The sequence below is a fragment of the Medicago sativa genome, chromosome 7 (assembly GCF_051527215.1).
Source record: "Medicago sativa cultivar Bolivia chromosome 7, Bolivia_mono, whole genome shotgun sequence".
Taxonomy (NCBI): Eukaryota; Viridiplantae; Streptophyta; class Magnoliopsida; order Fabales; family Fabaceae; genus Medicago; species Medicago sativa.
The window spans coordinates 12,816,308-12,837,436 of NC_140755.1; the positions used below are offsets into that span (position 1 = coordinate 12,816,308).

The following is a 21,129-nucleotide window of genomic DNA, read 5'->3' on the forward strand; positions in this document are numbered from 1 at the left end:
CAAGAGACTCATAACTCTCCATTTTGGCATTTTTCAAAGGGTTTAGGTTCAGCCCCAATGTGAGAGTTATGAGAAAATTACAAGTCAAGAAACTATGGTATGATATTAAGCCTATTTTTTGCATTAATTCACACATTTAAACATCAAGTAACTTGCTATGTAAGTAACCAATTATCACATATTCAAAACAGCCCCAAACACTACTTATCAAGCATCAAACAACACTCCAAGATCATTCAACAAAACACAATCATTATGAGCCAAAAGATTGGAATTAGAAAGTGCAAAAAACTTCATAAAATTTGGACAAAACAACACAAAATCACAACAAATCCTACAAGTATATTTTCCTGACAAATTTCAGCATACAAAAATTCACATGCAACAATCCTAAATCAATCAACACAAATGCAAAAAGAACTCACCAAATTTTACAAGCTTTTCATCAAGATTTTTCAACAAAAAGTAAAAGAAAAAGCATTAAACCAAGGCAAAATAATTTTCTAGTATTTCTTGATCAATCTTGACATGCAATATATCAAAATTGATCAAAATATACTAGAAAAATTATAGGAATTTTCTTAGAATTTTTCAAAGAGATTTTAGGCATGCAAAGGTGTATTCAGCAAGAAATAGTGTACATATAGCAAGAAAATAAGGAGAAAGTAGTAACAAAAGTCCAGGCCCAAACACACAAGATCCACATCCAAACAGAAAGCATCAGGGACCGTAGGATTGATCCAATTGGATCAACCTTTGATCCAACGATCAAGAAGGCAAAGGAACATGGAATGAATGTGGTCATGCGCGCATGGGATAAAACAACACAACAAGTAGTAGCTTAAGAGAAGCTTTTTCACGTGAAACAACATAACCACAACACCTTTCTCTCTCTAAAAAAAACGTGTTTCTCTCTCTCTCTCTCTCTACATGAAGACTTCATCTTCCTCACAAAGCCTCGCCGGAAACTTCATAGAGTTCGCCGAAATCTTCAAAGGTTCGTCGGAAAATTCATAACTCCGGCGACACTTCCGGATTCCGGCGAGCTCCGATTCGAATTTTTTTTACACTTTTAAAACCGGATTGTTATCCTCTTTTCGAATATGAACTCGGAAACATTCAAAACACAATCAATCCACCTAAATCTAACACATACAGCCGCGCCAATTTGAGAAAAAAAAGTGGAATAAAAAGCTTGGATCAAGAACAATACCGTGATGCTTGACGAAGCTTTGAATGGCTCCAGATTCTTCTTATGTATTCGAATTTGGTGCTGTTTCTCTTCTCCCTTTGCTTCGATTGAATTCCTTTCCTTCGTCCGATTCCAGTTCGTCGTTAATGGAATTGATTGAAGGTTGTTGTTTATTGATAAGTGTTTAAAAGTGATATATTTCATATGGGAGTTTAGGCATTTTAGTGACTTGTTTTGCAAGATTCTTTATGGAAAATTCCAATTATTGTGTAAATATGTCATTTATGCTTTTGAGCCTTATTCTACCTTTTTGTGCAGGAAAATACAAGCAAGGAGCAAGAAACGTCAAAGTTCAAGGTCCCACGCTATTAGCGTGTCCTACGCTATTAGCGTGATGAAGAAATGGCCAAGGTCAGAGAGATACGCCATTAGCGTACCTGGGGCGTAGGATCTGGAGCACTCTTGAAGACTACGCTATTAGCGTATACTGAGCTATTAGCGTACTTTGTCCAGAGAGCTACGCCATATGCGTACCTGGAGCGTAGCAGACCATGAAGAACTACGCTATTGGCGTAATCTACGCTATTAGCGTAAATACTCCAGAGAGCTACGCTAATGGCGTGGCTGGAGCGTAGCAGCAGGGCAAGGCCAACGTGGCACACTCCTATTGGCCAGATTATAGGCCGCCTTACCACGCTATTAGCGTGAGTTGCGCTATTAGCGCAGGTGCAAAAACACAGGCCATTTAAATAGCATTTTTACCTCTCTTTTAGGTATTCACTATTCCATTGAAACATTTTATACATTTCTAGAGAGAGGTTAGAGCTATTTCATAGAGAGAAACACAAAGCAAGTGATTAAGGAGTAGATTCAACCCTAGATTCATTGAGACATCAAGGATCTTGGCATGGAATCTTCATCTTTCCTTCATTCCTTGCATTAGTTTACATGTCTATATGTAACTAACATCTTCTTTGTAGTATTGAGGTAACTATCAAGCTATTATGTAATCTTTTGATCTTTTAATATATAAGGTTCTAGCTTAATGATTCAATATTGTTGTTATTCTTGCTTTTAATGCTTTCAAAGAGATTCAAGATGATTTGGACACAAACTCTTGAATCTAGAACTAGAATAACAATCTATCTTATGTTATATCACTCTTGACAAGTTTGAAAACCTTTGATAATTACTTTTAATCAAGCTTTTAATGCTTTCGGATACTTAATCAGGCTGGACACGGTCGATTAAGTTATCCGATCGACTTTGTTATCGTTTAAGGAATTTGGACACGAATGTTTAAACGCTAACTTGGAAATAACGATGTCGCTTTGGACACGAAGGATATTGTAGAAATGATTGTAATAATATTGGTTATAAAGCTAGAATCTGTTAATCGATTGAGAGATTGCTGCTGTTATGCTTGCTCGTTATCTTATACCGCAAGCGAAATAGTTCGATACCCTCTCGTTTTTACTTTTGTAATCTATGGATATAGTGTTACAAACAAACAAATTATATCCAAACCCTTAATGTGAACTATTGCGAAAATGCTCATAATAAACGTAACTCCCTGTGGAAACGATCCTATATATACTCACGTGTACATAGTTATATGACATGTAGGAAAAATCTTACATCAAAATGGCGTCGTTGCCGGGGAGTAGCGTATTGTTATATTATAAGTATGGAAACAATTTTGTCATGTTAAGTCAATTTTGCACAAAATTCTTTCATGCATATACATATACACTTATATCATTCATTATTTTTGATGCTAACCACCTGGTATAGTCTTGGTGAACTTTGTTTATGCGAGGTACTGTTGCTAGCGAAGACCTACAATTTGATCCTGAGATTGAGAAAACTGCTAGGTTACTTAGAGCTCAAGCAAAGGAAGCTAAGAGATTAGCCAGGCTGGCTCAGCCGGAATCTTTACTTTTTATTCCTTCTCCGTCAGGTTCGGTGCATACTATTTCACTTGGTGATTCTTCACATTCTTCACCACATTCATCTCCGAAGAGTGAACCAGAAGTAGTCATGGCTCAGGAAAATGATAATGATGCTCTACCTATGTGGATTAGTCCGAGGAGGCTAGCTAATCTTGGCAATCGTAATGCCAAATCAATTGAGCTGAAGTCAGGGTTGATAAACTTGATAACTCATAACCAGTTTACCGGTATGGATCATGAGGATCCATATAGACATTTAACCAACTTCTATGTTACTGCCGGTACACTTGGTGCAAAGGAAGATGAGGAAGAGGGTGTGTTTGTGCAATTGTTCCCTCATTCTTTGATCGGGAAGGCTAAGGAGTGGTATCTTGATCAACCAACTTCTTTGATGGAAAATTGGGGTGAGCTAGAGAAAGCATTTCAAGAAAGGTTCTTTCCGGAGGATAGGCATCTTGAGGCAAAAACTTCAATTACAACTTTTGCTCAAGGCCAAAGTGAGTCTCTTTGTGAAGCTTGGGAGCGCTATAAATCATTGCTAAGGAATTGTCCAAAGCATGGTTTTGATAGCCAAATGCAACTATATCTTTTTCGTCAAGGGCTACAAGACATGTCCAAGACGATGCTAGATGCAAGTGCTGGAGGTTCTATTGCTATGAAAAATCCAGCTGATGCTGTCAAAATCATTAACCAAATGGCTATCAACACAAGAAAATCTTCTCACAACCGGAGTCCTCAACAAAGGAAAACCGGTATCCTTGAACTAGAAGCAAATGATGCGGTCTTAGCTCAAAATAAGCTTCTCACTCAACAAATAGAAGCTATGCAAAAGGAGATGAGAGCTATGCCAAAACAAATTCTTGAATCTCTCAAGCAAGAAGGAGGAACCGCTCAAGTCAATACTTGTGGACTTTGTACGGGGGATCATCCAACCGGCTATTGTCCCGAACCCGGTTCTTTTGAAGAGGAAGAGGTCAACTATGTGGGAAACCAACAAAGGCCTAACCAACCACAACATGCCGGAACCTCACAACAATCCCAAAATCCGGGCACTTCCAATTCTCAAGGAAGATATCCGGCCAATCAAAACTTTCAGAGACCGTGGAGAGCACCTTACAACAATAACTACCAATATCCTCAATCAAATTTCTACCAACAACCTTTCCCTCAATTCCAACAACCCTTCAATAATCAATACCAATTTCCACCACCAAATAACCCCCAACAACCTAACAATTCCCAAAGTACCGAGGAGGTCTTGAAGCAATTCATGCAAATGTCCATGGCTAACCAGAAAAACACCGACGCGTCCATCAAAGGCCTTGAAACGCAAGTTGGTCAGTTAGCACAACAAATGGCTCAAGGTCCTCCGCAAGTGGGAACTTTCACCGCAAACACTCAACCAAATCCTAAGGAGCACCACAAGGCATAGCAGTCAAAAGCTATAGCTACAAGGAGTGGGAGAGTAGTAGGTAAAGGGGTAGGTGATGATATTGTTGTTGAAGAGAAGGATGATGAAGTTGTCAATGAGGAGGACAAAGAGAAGTTCGAGGAGGATAGTGTAGAGATAGAGGAGGAAGTGTATATAAAGAATAAAGAAGCATTAGTTGAAAAAGAAAAAAATCAAAAAAAAGATCTAGTGGTACAAGAGGAGATGGAGAGGAAGAATAAAGATGTGGGGAAAGACAAAGGGAAGAAACAAGTAGTTGAGAAGCAAGTGGTGGCTCAACGCTTACCATACCCACATGCTCCATCGAAGAAAGACAAAGAGCGGCAGTACGCAAGGTTTCTTGAACTCTTCAAGAAGTTGCAAATTGATATACCATTCTCAGAAGCCTTGGAGCAAATGCCGGTCTATGCGAAGTTCATGAAAGATATCCTTTCCAAGAAAAGAAGAATCAACGATGAAGAGACGATCCAAATTGATGCCAATTGTAGTGCTATTATTCAAAGAACGATGCCAAAGAAAGAGCAAGATCCGGGAAGAGTCACTCTACCGGTAGCTATTGGCACAACACATGTAGGTAAAGCACTACTTGATCTTGGATCAAGCATCAATCTCATGCTTTTGTCCGTTGCCAAAAGAGTTGGTGACCTTTGTATAAAGCGGACTAGGATGATGTTGCAATTGGCCGACAAATCCTTTGCAAAACCACTAGGTATGGCCGAAGATGTTCTTGTAAAAGTGGACAAATTTATTTTTCCGGCTGACTTTGTGGTTATGGATGTCATGGATGTCGAAGAAGATGAGTATGTGCCTATCTTAATGGGAAGGAATTTCATGCAAACGGCTCGGATGATGATTGATCTTGATGATAATATCATGAAGGTCAAGGTAAATGATGAAGAGGTTACCTTCAACATCCGAGAAGCTTTGAAGTACTTGAAAGACAAGGGTGCGTGTTTCAAAATGGATGCAACCGAAGAAGTCATCTTGACTACTCGGAAGCAAATGCACAATAGAACACCCCTTGAGAGTGCTTTTGTGGACGCACTCAATGCTATTGATGAAGACGAAGCAAGTGCCATTGAAGAGTGTTTGAAGGAGCTAGATTCCTTGAAGGAGGTTCTTCCTAATCAAGCTATACTTGAAGATTTGAAAGAAGAATCCAAGGAAGAAGCGTAAGTTGATGACACCAAGGTAGAATTAAATGTTTTACCATCTAATTTGAAATATGTTTTTCTTGAGAAAGATGGTACAAAACCGGTGATCATTAGTAGCTCCTTGTCCATCGATGAAGAAACAAAGTTGTTAGAGGTTCTCAAGGCCAACAAGGAAGCAATAGGGTGGAAATTATCCGACTTGAAAGGGATAAGTCCATCTTATTGTATGCACAAGATTATGATGGAAGAAAACTTCAAGCCGGTAGCACAACCACAACGCCGCTTAAATCCAAACATGAAAGAGGTGGTGCGAAAGGAAGTAGTGAAGTTACTTGAAGCCGGCATGATCTATCCTATCTCGGATAGTGCTTGGGTAAGCCCGGTTCAAGTAGTTCCCAAGAAAGGAGGAATGACGGTGATCACTAATGATAAAGATTTGTTGATCCCAACTAGGACCGTCACCGGATGGAGAATGTGTATAGATTATAGAAGACTCAATCAAGCAACAAGGAAGGATCACTTCCCCTTGCCCTTCATGGATCAAATGCTTGAAAGACTCTCCGGTCAATCCTTTTATTGCTTCCTAGATGGTTACTCCGGTTACAATCAAATCGCCATAAACCCAGATGATCACGAGAAGACGGCTTTCACTTGCCCCTTTGGTATTTTTGCTTATCGAAGAATGCCATTTGGCTTGTGTAATGCACCCGCAACTTTTCAACGGTGTGTTCAAGCAATCTTCTCCAAACTTATTGGTAAATGCATGGAGGTGTTCATGGATGATTTCTCGGTTTTCGGTTCGTCATTTGATATGTGTTTGAATAGCTTGGATACCGTGCTGAAGCGGTGTATTGAAACTAGATTGGTGCTCAATTGGGAGAAATGTCACTTCATGGTTACCGAGGGTATTGTCCTTGGTCATAAGATTTCTGCTAAGGGTATTGAGGTAGACCAAGCAAAGGTCGATGTCATAGGAAAGCTTCCACCACCGGTGAATGTCAAAGGTGTTCGGAGTTTTCTTGGTCATGCCGGGTTCTACCGGAGGTTCATCAAAGACTTCTCAAAGATCGCAAAGCCTATGAGCAACTTGCTCAACAAAGATAAGTCTTTTGTTTTTGATAATGAATGTCTTGATGCATTTGAATCTTTAAAAGAAAAGTTGACCACCGCACCAATAATCATTGCTCCTAATTGGGATTTAAATTTTGAATTAATGTGCGATGCAAGTGATTATGCTGTTGGTGCGGTATTGGGTCAACGTAAGGACAAAATTTTTCATGCTATTCACTATGCAAGTAAGGTTTTAAATGAGGCACAAATCAATTATGCCACAACTGAAAAAGAGTTACTTGCAATAGTTTATGCAATGGAGAAATTTCGTTCTAACTTTGTAGGTTCCAAAATTGTTGTTTATACTGACCATGCAGCTATCAAGTATCTCCTTACTAAGTCCGACTCAAAGCCAAGGCTCATCCGTTGGATGTTGTTGCTTTAAGAGTTTGACTTAGAGATCAAAGATAAGAAAGGCACGGAGAATCTTGTAGCTGATCACCTTTCAAGGTTGACAAACAATGAGGTAACCAAGAATGAACCGGAGGTTCGTGAAGAATTTCCAGATGAACGGTTGCTAGCAATCAATGTGAGACCGTGGTTTGCCGACATGGTGAACTACAAAGCAACCGGGTTCATTCCGGAAGATTTTGAATGGCAACAACGCAAGAAGTTCCTTCATGATGCTAACCACTTTGTGTGGGATGAGCCTTATTTGTTCAAAATTGGAGCGGACAATCTCTTGCGTAGGTGTGTGGATGATGAAGAGGCGAAGAAGATCCTATGGCAATGTCATAATTCGCCCTATGGAGGTCACTTCAACGGGGAGAGAACAGCCGCAAAGGTACTTCAATCCGGGTTCTATTGGCCAACTTTATTCAAAGATGCCAATTTACATTGCAAGTATTGTGATGAATGCCAAAGAACCGGATCAATGTCAAAAAGAAATGAGATGCCTCTACAACTCATCCTTGAAGTGGAAGTGTTTGATTGTTGGGGTATAGATTTTGTTGGCCCTTTTCCTTCATCATATTCAAATGAGTACATCCTGGTAGCTGTTGATTATGTTTCAAAGTGGGTGGAAGCCGTAGCATCACCTAAAGCCGATAGCAAGACGGTAGTGAAGTTCCTAAAAAAGAATATTTTCACCCCGTTTGGTACACCAAGAGTTCTCATTAGTGATGGAGGGTCACACTTTTGCAACACATAACTTGCCAAGGCCCTAGATCATTATGGAGTCAAGCACAAAGTAGCATCACCGTATCATCCGCAAACGAATGGACAAGCCGAAGTTTCTAACCGGGAGGTCAAACGCATACTTGAGAAGACGGTTTCTACATCTCGGAAGGATTGGTCGGCTAAACTTGATGAAGCTTTGTGGGCATATAGGACTGCATACAAGTCTCCTATAGGCCTCACTCCTTTCCAAATGGTCTATGGCAAATCTTGTCACTTACCGGTCGAGCTCGAACATAAAGCATTTTGGGCATTGAAGTTCCTAAACTTTGATCAAGAGAAGGCCGGTGAAAGAAGAAAAGTTCAAATGCATGAGCTTGAAGAATTACGAAATCAAGCTTATGAATCTTCAAAGCTCTACAAAGAAAGGACCAAGAAGTATCATGACAAGAAGATCATTCTGAGACAATTCATGCCGGGACAAATGGTATTACTTTTCAATTCAAGACTGAGGTTGTTTCCAGGCAAATTGAAGTCTAAGTGGTCCGGACCTTTCATGGTTAAAGAGGTCAAACCGTACGGAGCTGTTGAACTTGAGGACCCAGTCACCAAAGCCAACTGGACTGTTAATGGGCAAAGGCTTAAGCCCTACTTCGGTGGTGAAATTGATCGGTGTTTGACGACGATTTCACTAATCGAGCCATGATTTCTTCAAAATGCGTCAAGCTAAGGACGTAAAACAAGCTCTTGCTGGGAGGCACACCCAGTTTTGTAAGTATTTTTATGTTTATTGCATATAGTAGTAGTACATATACATTTACAAGCAGAAATGAAAAACTTTGAAAAAAAATGATCCTGAAGCTTCACGCTATTAGCGTATTTTTCGCTATTAGCGTGATAGCTCCAGAGAGCCACGCTATTAGCGTGATTTTGTCGTGGGAGAAAAAATTTTTGTGGGCCCAGGGGATTAACTCCCCTTAACTTCCCACAACCCCTCATTTTTCCTTCTTTACGGTTTCATTTGTTCATTTTCTCATAACCACACACATAAACTTCTCTCCCACTCACTAACCCTAGAAATCAAACCCACTTTTCATTTGGTTTCAAGCATCCATTTTTGTATCATTTCTTCTTGCATTTGTGTTGCTTCTCTCTGCATTAACAAGGTTTGATTTTCTCTTCCTATCTTTGTTCTTAAATTTGAAAAAAATCCATGTTTTTGACATGATTAGAGATGGTTAGGTTAGGGTTAGAGTTTTGATTTGTGAATAGAGATTGTTCTTCATTGATAATAGTTGGAAAAGGAACAATAATCATAACCGACATGCAACAAACATTCATCTTTTGATTTTGACCCATTTTGTAAATTTGAAAAATAAGGGTTTTGAATGATTTGTGTGCCAATGTTGTGATTCTGATTCCTTTTCATGATTCTATTGTGTTTTAGAGACATAGGATGAAACCTAGGGTTGAAACTTGCTGGTTGGTGTTGTGAAATTGCAGGAACAAAGATTTTGAAAATTTGAAAATTGCAGGTACGAAGAACTACGCTAATAGCGAAATCTACGCTAATAGCGTAGATCTTCATACTTGCCCAGATTTTAAAATTTTTTGATGTTTTTAAATAACCAATTCTACTTTGTGCTAATATTTTCTATGCAATATGTTGGTGTTTCCTGGTTTTGTTACAGATGGCACCGAAAAATGTTGAAAAAACTACCGGGACTAAACGTTCTAGAGGCAAAGGTGCCTCTACCTCTGCTGCACCTGCAATCCCAAACCGTTTCCCCACCCCTGCCCACTCTGCCAGGTTTAAGAAGATGGCACAGTACAAAACCTGGCACGAGAAAACCTTTGACATTCACCCTAGTGGTGAGCATGCTGATATGCTCCATATTTTTACTGGTCGCAAATGGACCAAACTCCTTGTGCCCGCAACTGAGATTAACACCGACCTAATCAGGGAGTTCTATTGTAATGCTGTCCCTGATGCCTCACCCACTACCCTTGCTGAGACTTTCTCTTGGACTTCCTATGTCCGAGGAAAGCAAATCCCATTTGATAGGGATGCAATCAATGATTTCCTTGAAAATGCCTTAAACCTTGAGCCATCACCTGACCCCACAATGCCCACCTTGCGTACCTATGCTAAGAGAAACGCTCAAGGAAATTGGAAATTTCAGCAAATTGAGCGTGATATCATGAACAAGGGTAGGCTCTTTGTAAAGAATGACAAGGGAGAGATTAGGCATGCACTAACCAAGGAGATGACCGCTACTGCCCGCTTAGTTTTCCAATTCCTTGTCCACAATGCCCTTCCTAGAGCCCATACATCCGATGCCCCAAAAGCCGTTCTGCCGCTCATCTGGTGCATTATGAAAGAAGTGCCTGTTGATATTGCTCGCATCATAGCCAATGAGATGAAGGCTGTGGCTTTAAAAGTTGCCACAGGTGCTAAGAAGGTGGCATTGTTCTACCCGGGTTTGATTATGGGATTGCTTAAGGCCAATGGAGTGGCCATTACTGGACCCTTTGATGAAGATATTGAAGGGGTCATTACTGACACTTCTATTCGCACCTGGGAGAAATCAGAGCAGAGGGCAGCCCAATACCATTTCTCGGATGATGAAGGTGGCCCATCTGAGGGTGCTGGTTCTTTTGACTTTTCTGGTTTGCAGACCTTTATGCTGGAGCAGCAGATGCATAACCAGTACGTGAGGGACCAGAATAGATTCTTAATGGATTAGAATGAGGCAATTTGGAGGAGCAACATGGGCATACACCAGGACCTCTACAATGCTCACATGTATCCGGGAAATGCTGATTACCCGGTGATGACACCTGACCAGTACCAGAGCTATGTTCATTGGCCTGAGGGCAGGCCAAGTCCTTATGTGGGGGTGGCTGATGCTGTTGATGATGAGGCGACACCTGATGATGCTGGAGTTGTGGGTGATGATGATGTGTACCAGGATCTTGATATGGATGATGCTGGAGAGGATGATCAGTGATATTTTGGGTTTTTAGTGATGTTTTTCTTTTTGCTTTCTAACTCTTTGTTTTTATTTTCATGTTGGAACAGTTGTTTATTTGGTTGTATTTTGTACTCTTCAAGCACTGTGGTTTTAATGCTTGATTTGTTACTTTGTTACTTTATATTTGGTTTAATAACTTAGCTTTTTGGTTTAATAACTTATGCTTTGGATGAAATTTTTGTTTGCATCTTGCTTGTGTCTCTCAAAAGAAAATTGCTCATGAACAATAAATTTTAAAGTGCTCCATGGAGCCATGTTTGAGCAAAAGCAGGTGAGTGATAATGATATTACTTGTGAGAAAGCGTAAGGCTAAGGTATTGGTTTCCTGTTATTCTAGGTTTTTAATAAGAATTTGAAACTTGTACTTTGCATAAAATATATATCATTTAAGTCTTTTCATAAACATAAATATCTTTGAACCACTTAGTACTTAGCATAAATGTGAGGTAGCTTCAATCTGTTGTATATATGCTGGAGACCGATAATCACCGTCTAACTTGTTTTAGTTATGTTAAATCTGATAATTATTTTGAACTGTTTGAAAGCATGGAAAGGATCAAGGCACTTTTTGAATCGAGAGTAACCTACTTGACCACATAAAGCCTACCTGTGAGAAGAGTGAGTATCTGATACCCCAATCTGAGCCAAATGAATCAAGTCCTCAAACATGAACTGTCAATATTCATAAGCACAATGCTTGTTGAATTTGCCTGAAATTTTTCAAAAATCCAGTTCATGGTTGAATCTTATAGGACTTTGATAATGTTACTTTGTTGAACCCTTAACCTTTTTGTACTTTGTCCCTTGCCTTAGGATAGGGGAACATTCAATTAGAGTTTTGTTGTATTCAAGTTGGGGAGAAAAAGGAGGCATTATATGTTAAGTTCTGGTGAAGTTGTAAAATAACCTGACAACATTGAATCAAAGAAAAAGTTGTACATTTGAAAAAAGAAAAGAAAAGAAAAGAAAAAGAAGAAAAAGATAGAGAAAAATCAAAAATAGAATAAGTTGTCAAGGTTATAAGTTTGATTGTTAATCACCAAAGGTTGTAATTCTTGGTAGGGAAGTATATGGATTTCAAGTTGTGATACAAATAAATGTTCCTCTTTGATAGGCTTTCTGATCAATTGCCCCACATATGACATTTCTTTTGTAGCCCGGCCAAGTTATAACCCTTGCAAGACCTTTTGATCCATGCTTTTATGCTTTTTGAGACGATATTTGGATGGACACCTAACTTAAATAGGATGTTAGCATGATTGTTGGATGTGTGTTCATTACCTCATTCATTGTTATCATTATATTGCATTTACTTTCAAAGAAGTGTGTTAGGTGTGGTTCATAGATAGATATGTTTATGTTTTGAAGTTTATGATGTATAGTTTGTGCTTAGGACATTTTTCGCATTCTTAGTTTGAACCTAGAGTAGCGGAGGACTTCATGCTTGTCCACGCAATCATATTTGAATCACCATTGTTTATTTTTGTTTTGAATTGTTTGACAACATGTTGAAAACCTTGTCCAAAGCCTTGTTAGTTTCCTTTTTAATTGATTTGTTTGAGGACAAACAAAAAGCCAAGTTGGGGAGAGTTTGATAAGTGTTTAAAAGTGATATATTTCATATGGGAGTTTAGGCATTTTAGTGACTTGTTTTGCAAGATTCTTTATGGAAAACTCCAATTATTGTGTAAATATGTCATTTATGCTTTTGAGCCTTATTCTACCTTTTTGTGCAGGAAAATACAAGCAAGGAGCAAGAAACGTCAAAGTTCAAGGTCCCACGCTATTAGCGTGTCCTACGCTATTAGCGTGATGAAGAAATGGCCAAGGTCAGAGAGATACGCCATTAGCGTACCTGGGGCGTAGGATCTGGAGCACTCTTGAAGACTACGCTATTAGCGTATACTGAGCTATTAGCGTACTTTGTCCAGAGAGCTACGCCATATGCGTACCTGGAGCGTAGCAGACCATGAAGAACTACGCTATTGGCGTAATCTACGCTATTAGCGTAAATACTCCAGAGAGCTACGCTAATGGCGTGGCTGGAGCGTAGCAGCAGGGCAAGGCCAACGTGGCACACTCCTATTGGCCAGATTATAGGCCGCCTTACCACGCTATTAGCGTGAGTTGCGCTATTAGCGCAGGTGCAAAAACACAGGCCATTTAAATAGCATTTTTACCTCTCTTTTAGGTATTCACTATTCCATTGAAACATTTTATACATTTCTAGAGAGAGGTTAGAGCTATTTCATAGAGAGAAACACAAAGCAAGTGATTAAGGAGTAGATTCAACCCTAGATTCATTGAGACATCAAGGATCTTGGCATGGAATCTTCATCTTTCCTTCATTCCTTGCATTAGTTTACATGTCTATATGTAACTAACATCTTCTTTGTAGTATTGAGGTAACTATCAAGCTATTATGTAATCTTTTGATCTTTTAATATATAAGGTTCTAGCTTAATGATTCAATATTGTTGTTATTCTTGCTTTTAATGCTTTCAAAGAGATTCAAGATGATTTGGACACAAACTCTTGAATCTAGAACTAGAATAACAATCTATCTTATGTTATATCACTCTTGACAAGTTTGAAAACCTTTGATAATTACTTTTAATCAAGCTTTTAATGCTTTCGGATACTTAATCAGGCTGGACACGGTCGATTAAGTTATCCGATCGACTTTGTTATCGTTTAAGGAATTTGGACACGAATGTTTAAACGCTAACTTGGAAATAACGATGTCGCTTTGGACACGAAGGATATTGTAGAAATGATTGTAATAATATTGGTTATAAAGCTAGAATTTGTTAATCGATTGAGAGATTGCTGCTGTTATGCTTGCTCGTTATCTTATACCGCAAGCGAAATAGTTCGATACCCTCTCGTTTTTACTTTTGTAATCTATGGATATAGTGTTACAAACAAACAAATTATATCCAAACCCTTAATGTGAACTATTGCGAAAATGCTTATAATAAACGTAACTCCCTGTGGAAACGATCCTATATATACTCACGTGTACATAGTTATATGACATGTAGGAAAAATCTTACATCATTTATGGATGTGATTTTTGTGGAGTTGAAGGTTAATTGTGGTGGTTGAAGTTTGTTAGAGATGAAGATTGTGGTGGTTGAAGTTTGTTAGAGATGAAGATTGTGGTGGTTATGGAGGTTTTGTGGTGAATTTTAATGGTGGATGTTGTTGATGATGATGATGGAGGAAGAAGATTGTGGTGGTTGGAGAGAGATTAGAGATGAGGTTGTGGTGGAAGAAGATTGTTAGGGTGGTTAGAGGTGGTGGAAAGAGTTTGTTATGGAGGTTAGAGGTGGTGGAAAAAGTTGGTTATGGTGGTGATGAAGGTGGTTGCGGTTTTGGAGAAGAAAGAGGGAAAGAAAAATTGATTTTTGTGATTTTTGTGTATTTGTGAAAAATGATTAGTGTGTGTTGACCTTGACCCATGGGACCCATTATATAGGTGAGCTCATTGGCCTTAGACCAATAGGATAGAGACATGTGGCACCTGAAAAGTTAGTTGGACTAAAAATGGACCAAAATGCAAATAACAAAACTCAAAGGACTAAAATGTAAAAATTAACTAAAATTGAATTAAAAGAGTAATTTGAAAATTAACGTAAAGTGAAACTAAGAATAAAATCAACAAAATGACTAAAATGAAACAATTACAAAATGAAGTATTTTAAAATACCTCTCTGCCAAAATTTTGTGTGAAATGACCAAAATGCCCCTAGGGACTAAAACGACTCAAAATGACTCAGATGCAATTTTTAAAACGGTTTTTTAACAGGGAAATAAAGCAAGAGTTTATACAAGCAAATTAAAAGACTCAGAGACAATTAGGAATTAAAAAGAATTTTAACACAGGAAATGACTAAAATGCCCCTAGGGGCTAAACTGACTCAAAATGACTTCAAATGTAATTTTTTGAATTGGATTTTAACATGAGAGTGAAACAAGGACTTATACAAATCAAATGAAAAGACACAAACAATTTTCAAGGACTAAAATGAATTTGAATGCAGGAAATGACTAAAATACCCTTTTTCATGAATTTTGCAAATAACATTGAAATAAGATGCAGAGGAAGGTGCAATTGATCAAGGACAAATTCAAATGACTTGAAATGCAAGAAAAGAAGAATTGAGCTAGTATTTTTAGGTCCAAAATTAGGGTATAACCACCCAAAGTACGATCAGATGGACAGCAGTTGGAGGAAGATACTGAGGAGGATGAGGATGATGGCCAGCAACAGCGGCGACGGCAGAGGGGGAAGCGTGTGGTGAAGCCAGACCCTGTGCCTCTTGATGACTATCCTGGTGGCCCACACGACAATACCCTGCTGACGAGGTACCATGTGTATGTGGCCAGGAAGGCGTCTGAGGGAGAGGTACATATTAATGTGATACTTTAATGATTGTGAACTATTGTTAATCTTTGGGAAGAAGATTGATTCGATGCATGATGACGATACTAGTCCTATCATGGCTGCACGGTGGTGGTGTTATGGACTGAGTCTACCAGTCTTTCTTGGCTTCAGGATATCAGCTACAACCAGATTGACCACGGCCTAATTTCTGCATTTGCGGGGAGGTGGCACGAGGAGACTTCGAGCTTCCATCTTCCATTTGGGGAGATGATAGTGACACTTGATGGGGGTGGACATCGGGATGATCAACATCCACGTGCCATGCTTTTTGCACCACGGGAGGGTTTGTCTACACCAGATGCGCTGGATCTGTCGGGCGTTGTCATGACCCCATATGGAGAGCACTGTCAGGCATGTCCTTTGGAGTGGGTCAGCCTTTACTTTGGATGGTTCAGGTACGGTAATCGCATGGTGAGATATCTGTCGGAATGGGTGCTTCGTCAGTTTGGGTACATTCAGACCATCACGAGACATCCATGTGTGTGTTGTTATGTCTAGTGGTGAGGTGCATCAAGGGTCTGAGGCATGGCAACATTTGGAGGAAGTATTGAGAGAGGTTTATGTTGGGAAGGTTTACCGCCGTAGACAAAATGTTGAGGGTTGCAGGGGTGCCATAGGGGGCAGGGGTGGCATGGGTGTAGTCATTAGATGATTGTAGCATTTGGATAATTTTATTTTTATGTTATGTTTGAATATTTTGGATAATTTTTGTGCATGTAACATTTGGATAATTTTATCTTTATGTTTGATTAATGTTTGAAAATTATGTTGTGTTGTTAATTGTTATGTTATGAATTCAATTTTCTGTTTGAACGTATGGTCAAAGGCCAAAATAGATGGCTAAATGAGCCAAATCAGAGGCTCGACCAAAACAGATGGTTGTGCCTCTGTGCTGATGTAGTTCAGATTATATAATCTGGACTGTTTAATCACTTTCCGGATTATATAATCCGGAATCATCCTTTTTCACTCCAAATGTTGACTTTCTACGGGGTGATTGACACCTTCCGGATTATATAATCTGAAACATGTAAAAACAGTTCGGACTATATAATTCGAACACATCCAATGCACTTTGGCATCACGATCCTTCAGGATCTTCATGCTCCAAAATCCACGAAATTGTCCGGATTACATAATCCCAAAGGAGTTCGGATTATGTAATCCGGACTAGGGGTATTTTTGAAGGAAAAAAGGGATGCGCTAGAATCCAGCAGGCTAGGAAAAGTAATAGTCAAACTATTTTTCAGGATCAACGAGATTTCATTCAAGAGAGGCAAATTTCTAAATCAAATTGTATTACATCCAAATCAATTAATCTTCTAGATAGGAAAGCATTTGAAGGTAATTTTTTTGGAGAATACTACTCTACAAACGAAGTTGGGTCTAGAGGACGGGTTAGACTCCCACAAGCAAATTAAAATTCAAATCCCAATTAAAAATGGTGTTCACAATAGTGTTCGATAATACTTTCAACCTATAAAGCAAGGAAACACAAAGATACGGGACACAACACAAACACGCCAACACAGATAATAATTTGAAAAAAATGACATGATTGAAGATAATCATAGATGTCATGTCGTGTGTCTGACACTGAGACACACCACACCACTTGTTCAAAACCACAAGAAATAGATTATAAACACATTACTTCGCCCAACTAATAAACTTTTGGAGATTATGTGATGACTGGCCACCTTCTTCTTTATTATTAATAGTCACTTTCTTCATTTTCAAACACATTGCCTTTATGTCATCATCACCAACTACTTGATCCACCTTCTTCCTTATCTCTTGCCTTGATATAAATCCATTATCATCTTTCTCTAATTCAAGTCCAGTCTTCCACACATAACAAATATACGATTTATTGAGAAATTGATCGGTTAAAAATGGCCAACACAAGAAACGTACACCAGCATGTACACCTTCTATGGTAGAATTCCATCCACAATGACTTATGAAGCAAGCAATGGCTGGATGATTCAATATTTTACTTTGTGGTGCCCAACTAACAATTTTACCTTTACTTCCATGGAAATCATTAGGGTATGCATAGTTTACCTTGTTATCATTACTAGGACGAACAACCCAAAGAAAAGGCTTGTCAAGAAGATCAAGTCCTAAAGCTAGTTCATTAAATTGGTTTTGGTCCATTACTACCAAACTCCCAAAAGAAACATATATGACAGATTGAGGTGCTTGTTTATCTAACCAATCTAAGCAAGTTGAGTCTTCTTGCCAAAATGAACTTTTGTTGTTGTTACTTTCCATCAATGGACCAATTGGTAGGAACTTTGGTGATATGGAAAAGACACCAGGCTCAAGATCAAAAGTAGTGTTGCAAAGCCACCATTCTCCAAAATTTATAGTTTGTATCTCTTGCACAAAATGATCAAAGAAGATCTTATCTACGCCGCGCCATGGGAAGTTTGTTGTGTTCATCATAGGTATATCAGGGGAGATTTGAATTTCTTGTTTTTTGATGGGATTTCCTGCAATGTGAAAAGGAGATCATTAAGTATTTTATGTTAATCTCAACCTGAGCTCGAAATTATGTTACATCAGAAATTAGTAACAAAAGAGTATAAAAAAATATATCACAAACAATGGAACATGATCAATTGTTTATGCAATTCAGCCACGTGTACGCCTACCACTGCGACCAAAGAGTAGCAGTAGTTGATATAACTATTTGGGCTGTGGCCCTCTCTTTCTACCAAACAAAAAAGTTGATATAACTATCTTGTTAATTTTTTCCAATAATAAAATGACAATTGCTTTTCTAACATTCATAAGTTCCTAATGACACATGGAAAATACTAAATTGCTCCCAGCGGTAGTTAACTACCTACCGCTGGACCCAGCGGTAGTTAACTACCGCTGAATTCATTTCTTCACAACTTCACCAATCTCCCACTATCTCAGACATCTGCCAGTTTCTTAGTTCATCTGTAATCTTCTTTTCCTCATCAATCTTCTTTTCCTCAACAATATGAAAATAGTGTAAAAGTGACATCAAAATACTGAAATGGATTCTTTCTATTAGAAGAGAATAATAATTAATTGGAGACAAAAATATGATGGAAGATTAGAACATGAATCTCTATATTCTGAAAGAATGGAAACGGTTGGAAATTAACAAGTCCCACATATTTACTTGTCAAAATTTGGAGGATATGAAGACAAAAAACAAAAGCTTGGTCATGGAGAAAGAGACAGCTCTTCAACAGATTGATGAGGAAAAAAAAATTGGTGAAGCCGTGAAGAAATGATTTCAGCGGTAGTTAACTACCGCTGGGGCAATTTGATATTTTTCATGTATCATTAGGAACTTATGAATGTCAGAAAAGCAATTGTCTAATAAAATAAAGTAAAATGTTCATTCCATAAATAAAAAAAAAAGATGATAAATTATGATAACAACAAAAGCAATGAATAATAAACTAGCTTTATGGAATTTTATTACAAGAATTCTAATTGTGAAATCTATACCAAAACAATAAAAAGTATTACCTTCAGAATCAATAATCCCATCTTCAATAAGTTTAGGTATGCAGACAGCACATGCCAAAGTAGTGGAAGAAGCAGGACAAAGTAGAGCCCCTTTAATTCCCAAATTGTGGCCCACTTCCAAGGCCCAACCCATATTAAATGTAACAATAATACAATTGACCTTGTTGTCAACATTCAGAGCATTAACTTCTTCTATAAGCTTTGGAAGTCTAGGAGGCATGGTGCTTTTAATTGATAAAAGAACTTTCTTTATATCACTTCTATCATCTTCAGGTTCCAAACCATCTGGAAGTGTCACCACTTGTATCTTGTCTTGCTCGGAAACATCGGTTTTCAATCGTTCATGGTTAAACTCGGTATGTAAAAATGTGACTTTGCAACCGTGTTTGGTTAGAACTTGTGAGAATTGCATAAGGGGGTTAACATGTCCTTGAACTGGATATGGTATAGCAAGAAAATGAGGCAATATAACCATTTGCTTAGTTGCTGGAAAAATATTATATTATTATGACAATAATAGAAAATATTTTTAGGACAGAAGAATGGCTCTTGGGTGAAATATTTGTACTTTGTATTCATTTTATAGTGGTGTGGTGGCTAAATAAACACATACTCTAGAAAACTATATACAAATCAAAGTCATGGTTGGAAATTTCTACTTACTTTTCAAACTTTTGAAATTAACTATCATTGCAACATGTCAAATTCTTGAGAAAAGGCATAGCAACCATTGGCTGAAGCAATACTCTAATACTATTTTAAAATGTTTGACTGGAATTGGGTTACGTATTTCATTTTAATTTGAAGTATAAGTTTGATGACACCACTCAAATTCAACACTTCATCGACAAATGATTATATAATATCTTTTTTTTTTTTGACTAATATGACTAGATATTTTTTAAAAAAGAGATTTAGTTTATGTTTTTAACATGTTATTTATTGCTGATTGAGAAAAAGATGTAAAATAAATAGAGGTAAGTATGTAAAGAAATAATTAATGTAGTTGGAAATAGCAAATTAAACTTATACAAAGGGACCAAAAAAAATTCAAACGAGTCTTATAATTAGAGACGAAGATAATATATTTTATGAGTTTAAAAAAATCAAAATAATAAATTTATATTGGATGAAAATTGAGGAAACCTTTCTAATAAAATAAAATAAAATAAAAAGTATCATAGTTTAGAAATGACACTAAACTATTGGTGGGGATGTTTGGAGATTGGATTTTTGGAAGTCGGTGTTGAACCATATCAATAATAGATTGTCGAACTGGAATAGTAAATTTCTTTCTTTGGGGGCCGTCTGATTCTCCTGAAATCTGTCATGTCGTCTCTTCCGGTTTACTTTCTTTCCTTCTTCAAGGCACCCACAAGTATAATTTATTCTATCGAATCTTTATTTAGGAAAAGATGTTTATACCATATCATTTATAATAATAGTATTGATAGAGTTGGGACATCATAATAAATTGTAGGACTAGCTGACAACATGGCCTCACCTGCAAGGGCATGAGCAACCACATTTATTTATCGCCTATTAAACTCTACCCTAGAGTTTGTAAAATGTGAGGAAAAAAGTTTCTAACATGCTGAAATAATGGTACCATACTCTGTTACATCTTGACAATTTGAGTAGGAAGCATCTGTTGTGATCTTCGAAACTACCACAAAATTCACACTGTTGAACTGCATGTCTACTAACCACGGTAGCATGTAAAACAATCCAAGAGCTTTTCCGACTTCAATCGTATGCTTAAGAGACAAACTCATAGTTTTAGCAAGCACATATACCTACGCCAGTTCTGTTCCATAAGGAAGAAAATGAGGCATCAATGTTACATTTTATCCTATCCGGCTGCGGTTTCTGCCACCTATCTGATCTTGTTGATGGATGACTAGTCTGTTGCTCGTTCATGGAAACAACTTGCAGAGAAATAACAATAGCTTGTGTTGTTTTTGGATTTCCAAATTCTATTATCTACCGAAGTTGTTACTAGGTTGAGTCACGACCAGGTCGCTCTCTTTAAGACGTTTCGTGACACTTCCCAAAATTGTGCAAGACAGACTATCAACCATGCCGCCCCCAGGATAAAATAAGTCCAGCTAAAACTGTTTGATTAACTACTGCACTGTAGAAAACCGTTTG

General features: G+C 38.0%; 1 protein-coding gene across 1 annotated transcript; it reads right to left on the reverse strand.

The window, feature by feature from the left end:
- Nucleotides 1–16,857: 16,857 nt before the first annotated feature.
- On the reverse strand, nt 16,858–19,728 carry LOC146904357 (UDP-glycosyltransferase 83A1-like). The gene is made up of 2 exons (XM_085730406.1): nt 18,979–19,728; nt 16,858–17,957 (listed from the first exon to the last, which is right to left on the reverse strand). Exons 1-2 carry the CDS (start codon nt 19,451–19,453, stop codon nt 17,110–17,112), a joined length of 1,323 nt encoding a protein of 440 aa, XP_085586532.1. The 5' UTR covers nt 19,454–19,728; the 3' UTR covers nt 16,858–17,109.
- Nucleotides 19,729–21,129: the final 1,401 nt, after the last annotated feature.

Coding starts and splice junctions, on each gene's coding strand:
- LOC146904357 (XM_085730406.1), bottom strand. CDS start 19,453: ATGGTTATATTGCCTCATTTTCTTGCTATACCATATCCAGTTCAAGGA. Junction 17,958..18,978: donor TGGGATTATTGATTCTGAAG/GTAATACTTTTT, acceptor TTCACATTGCAG/GAAATCCCATCAAAAAACAA.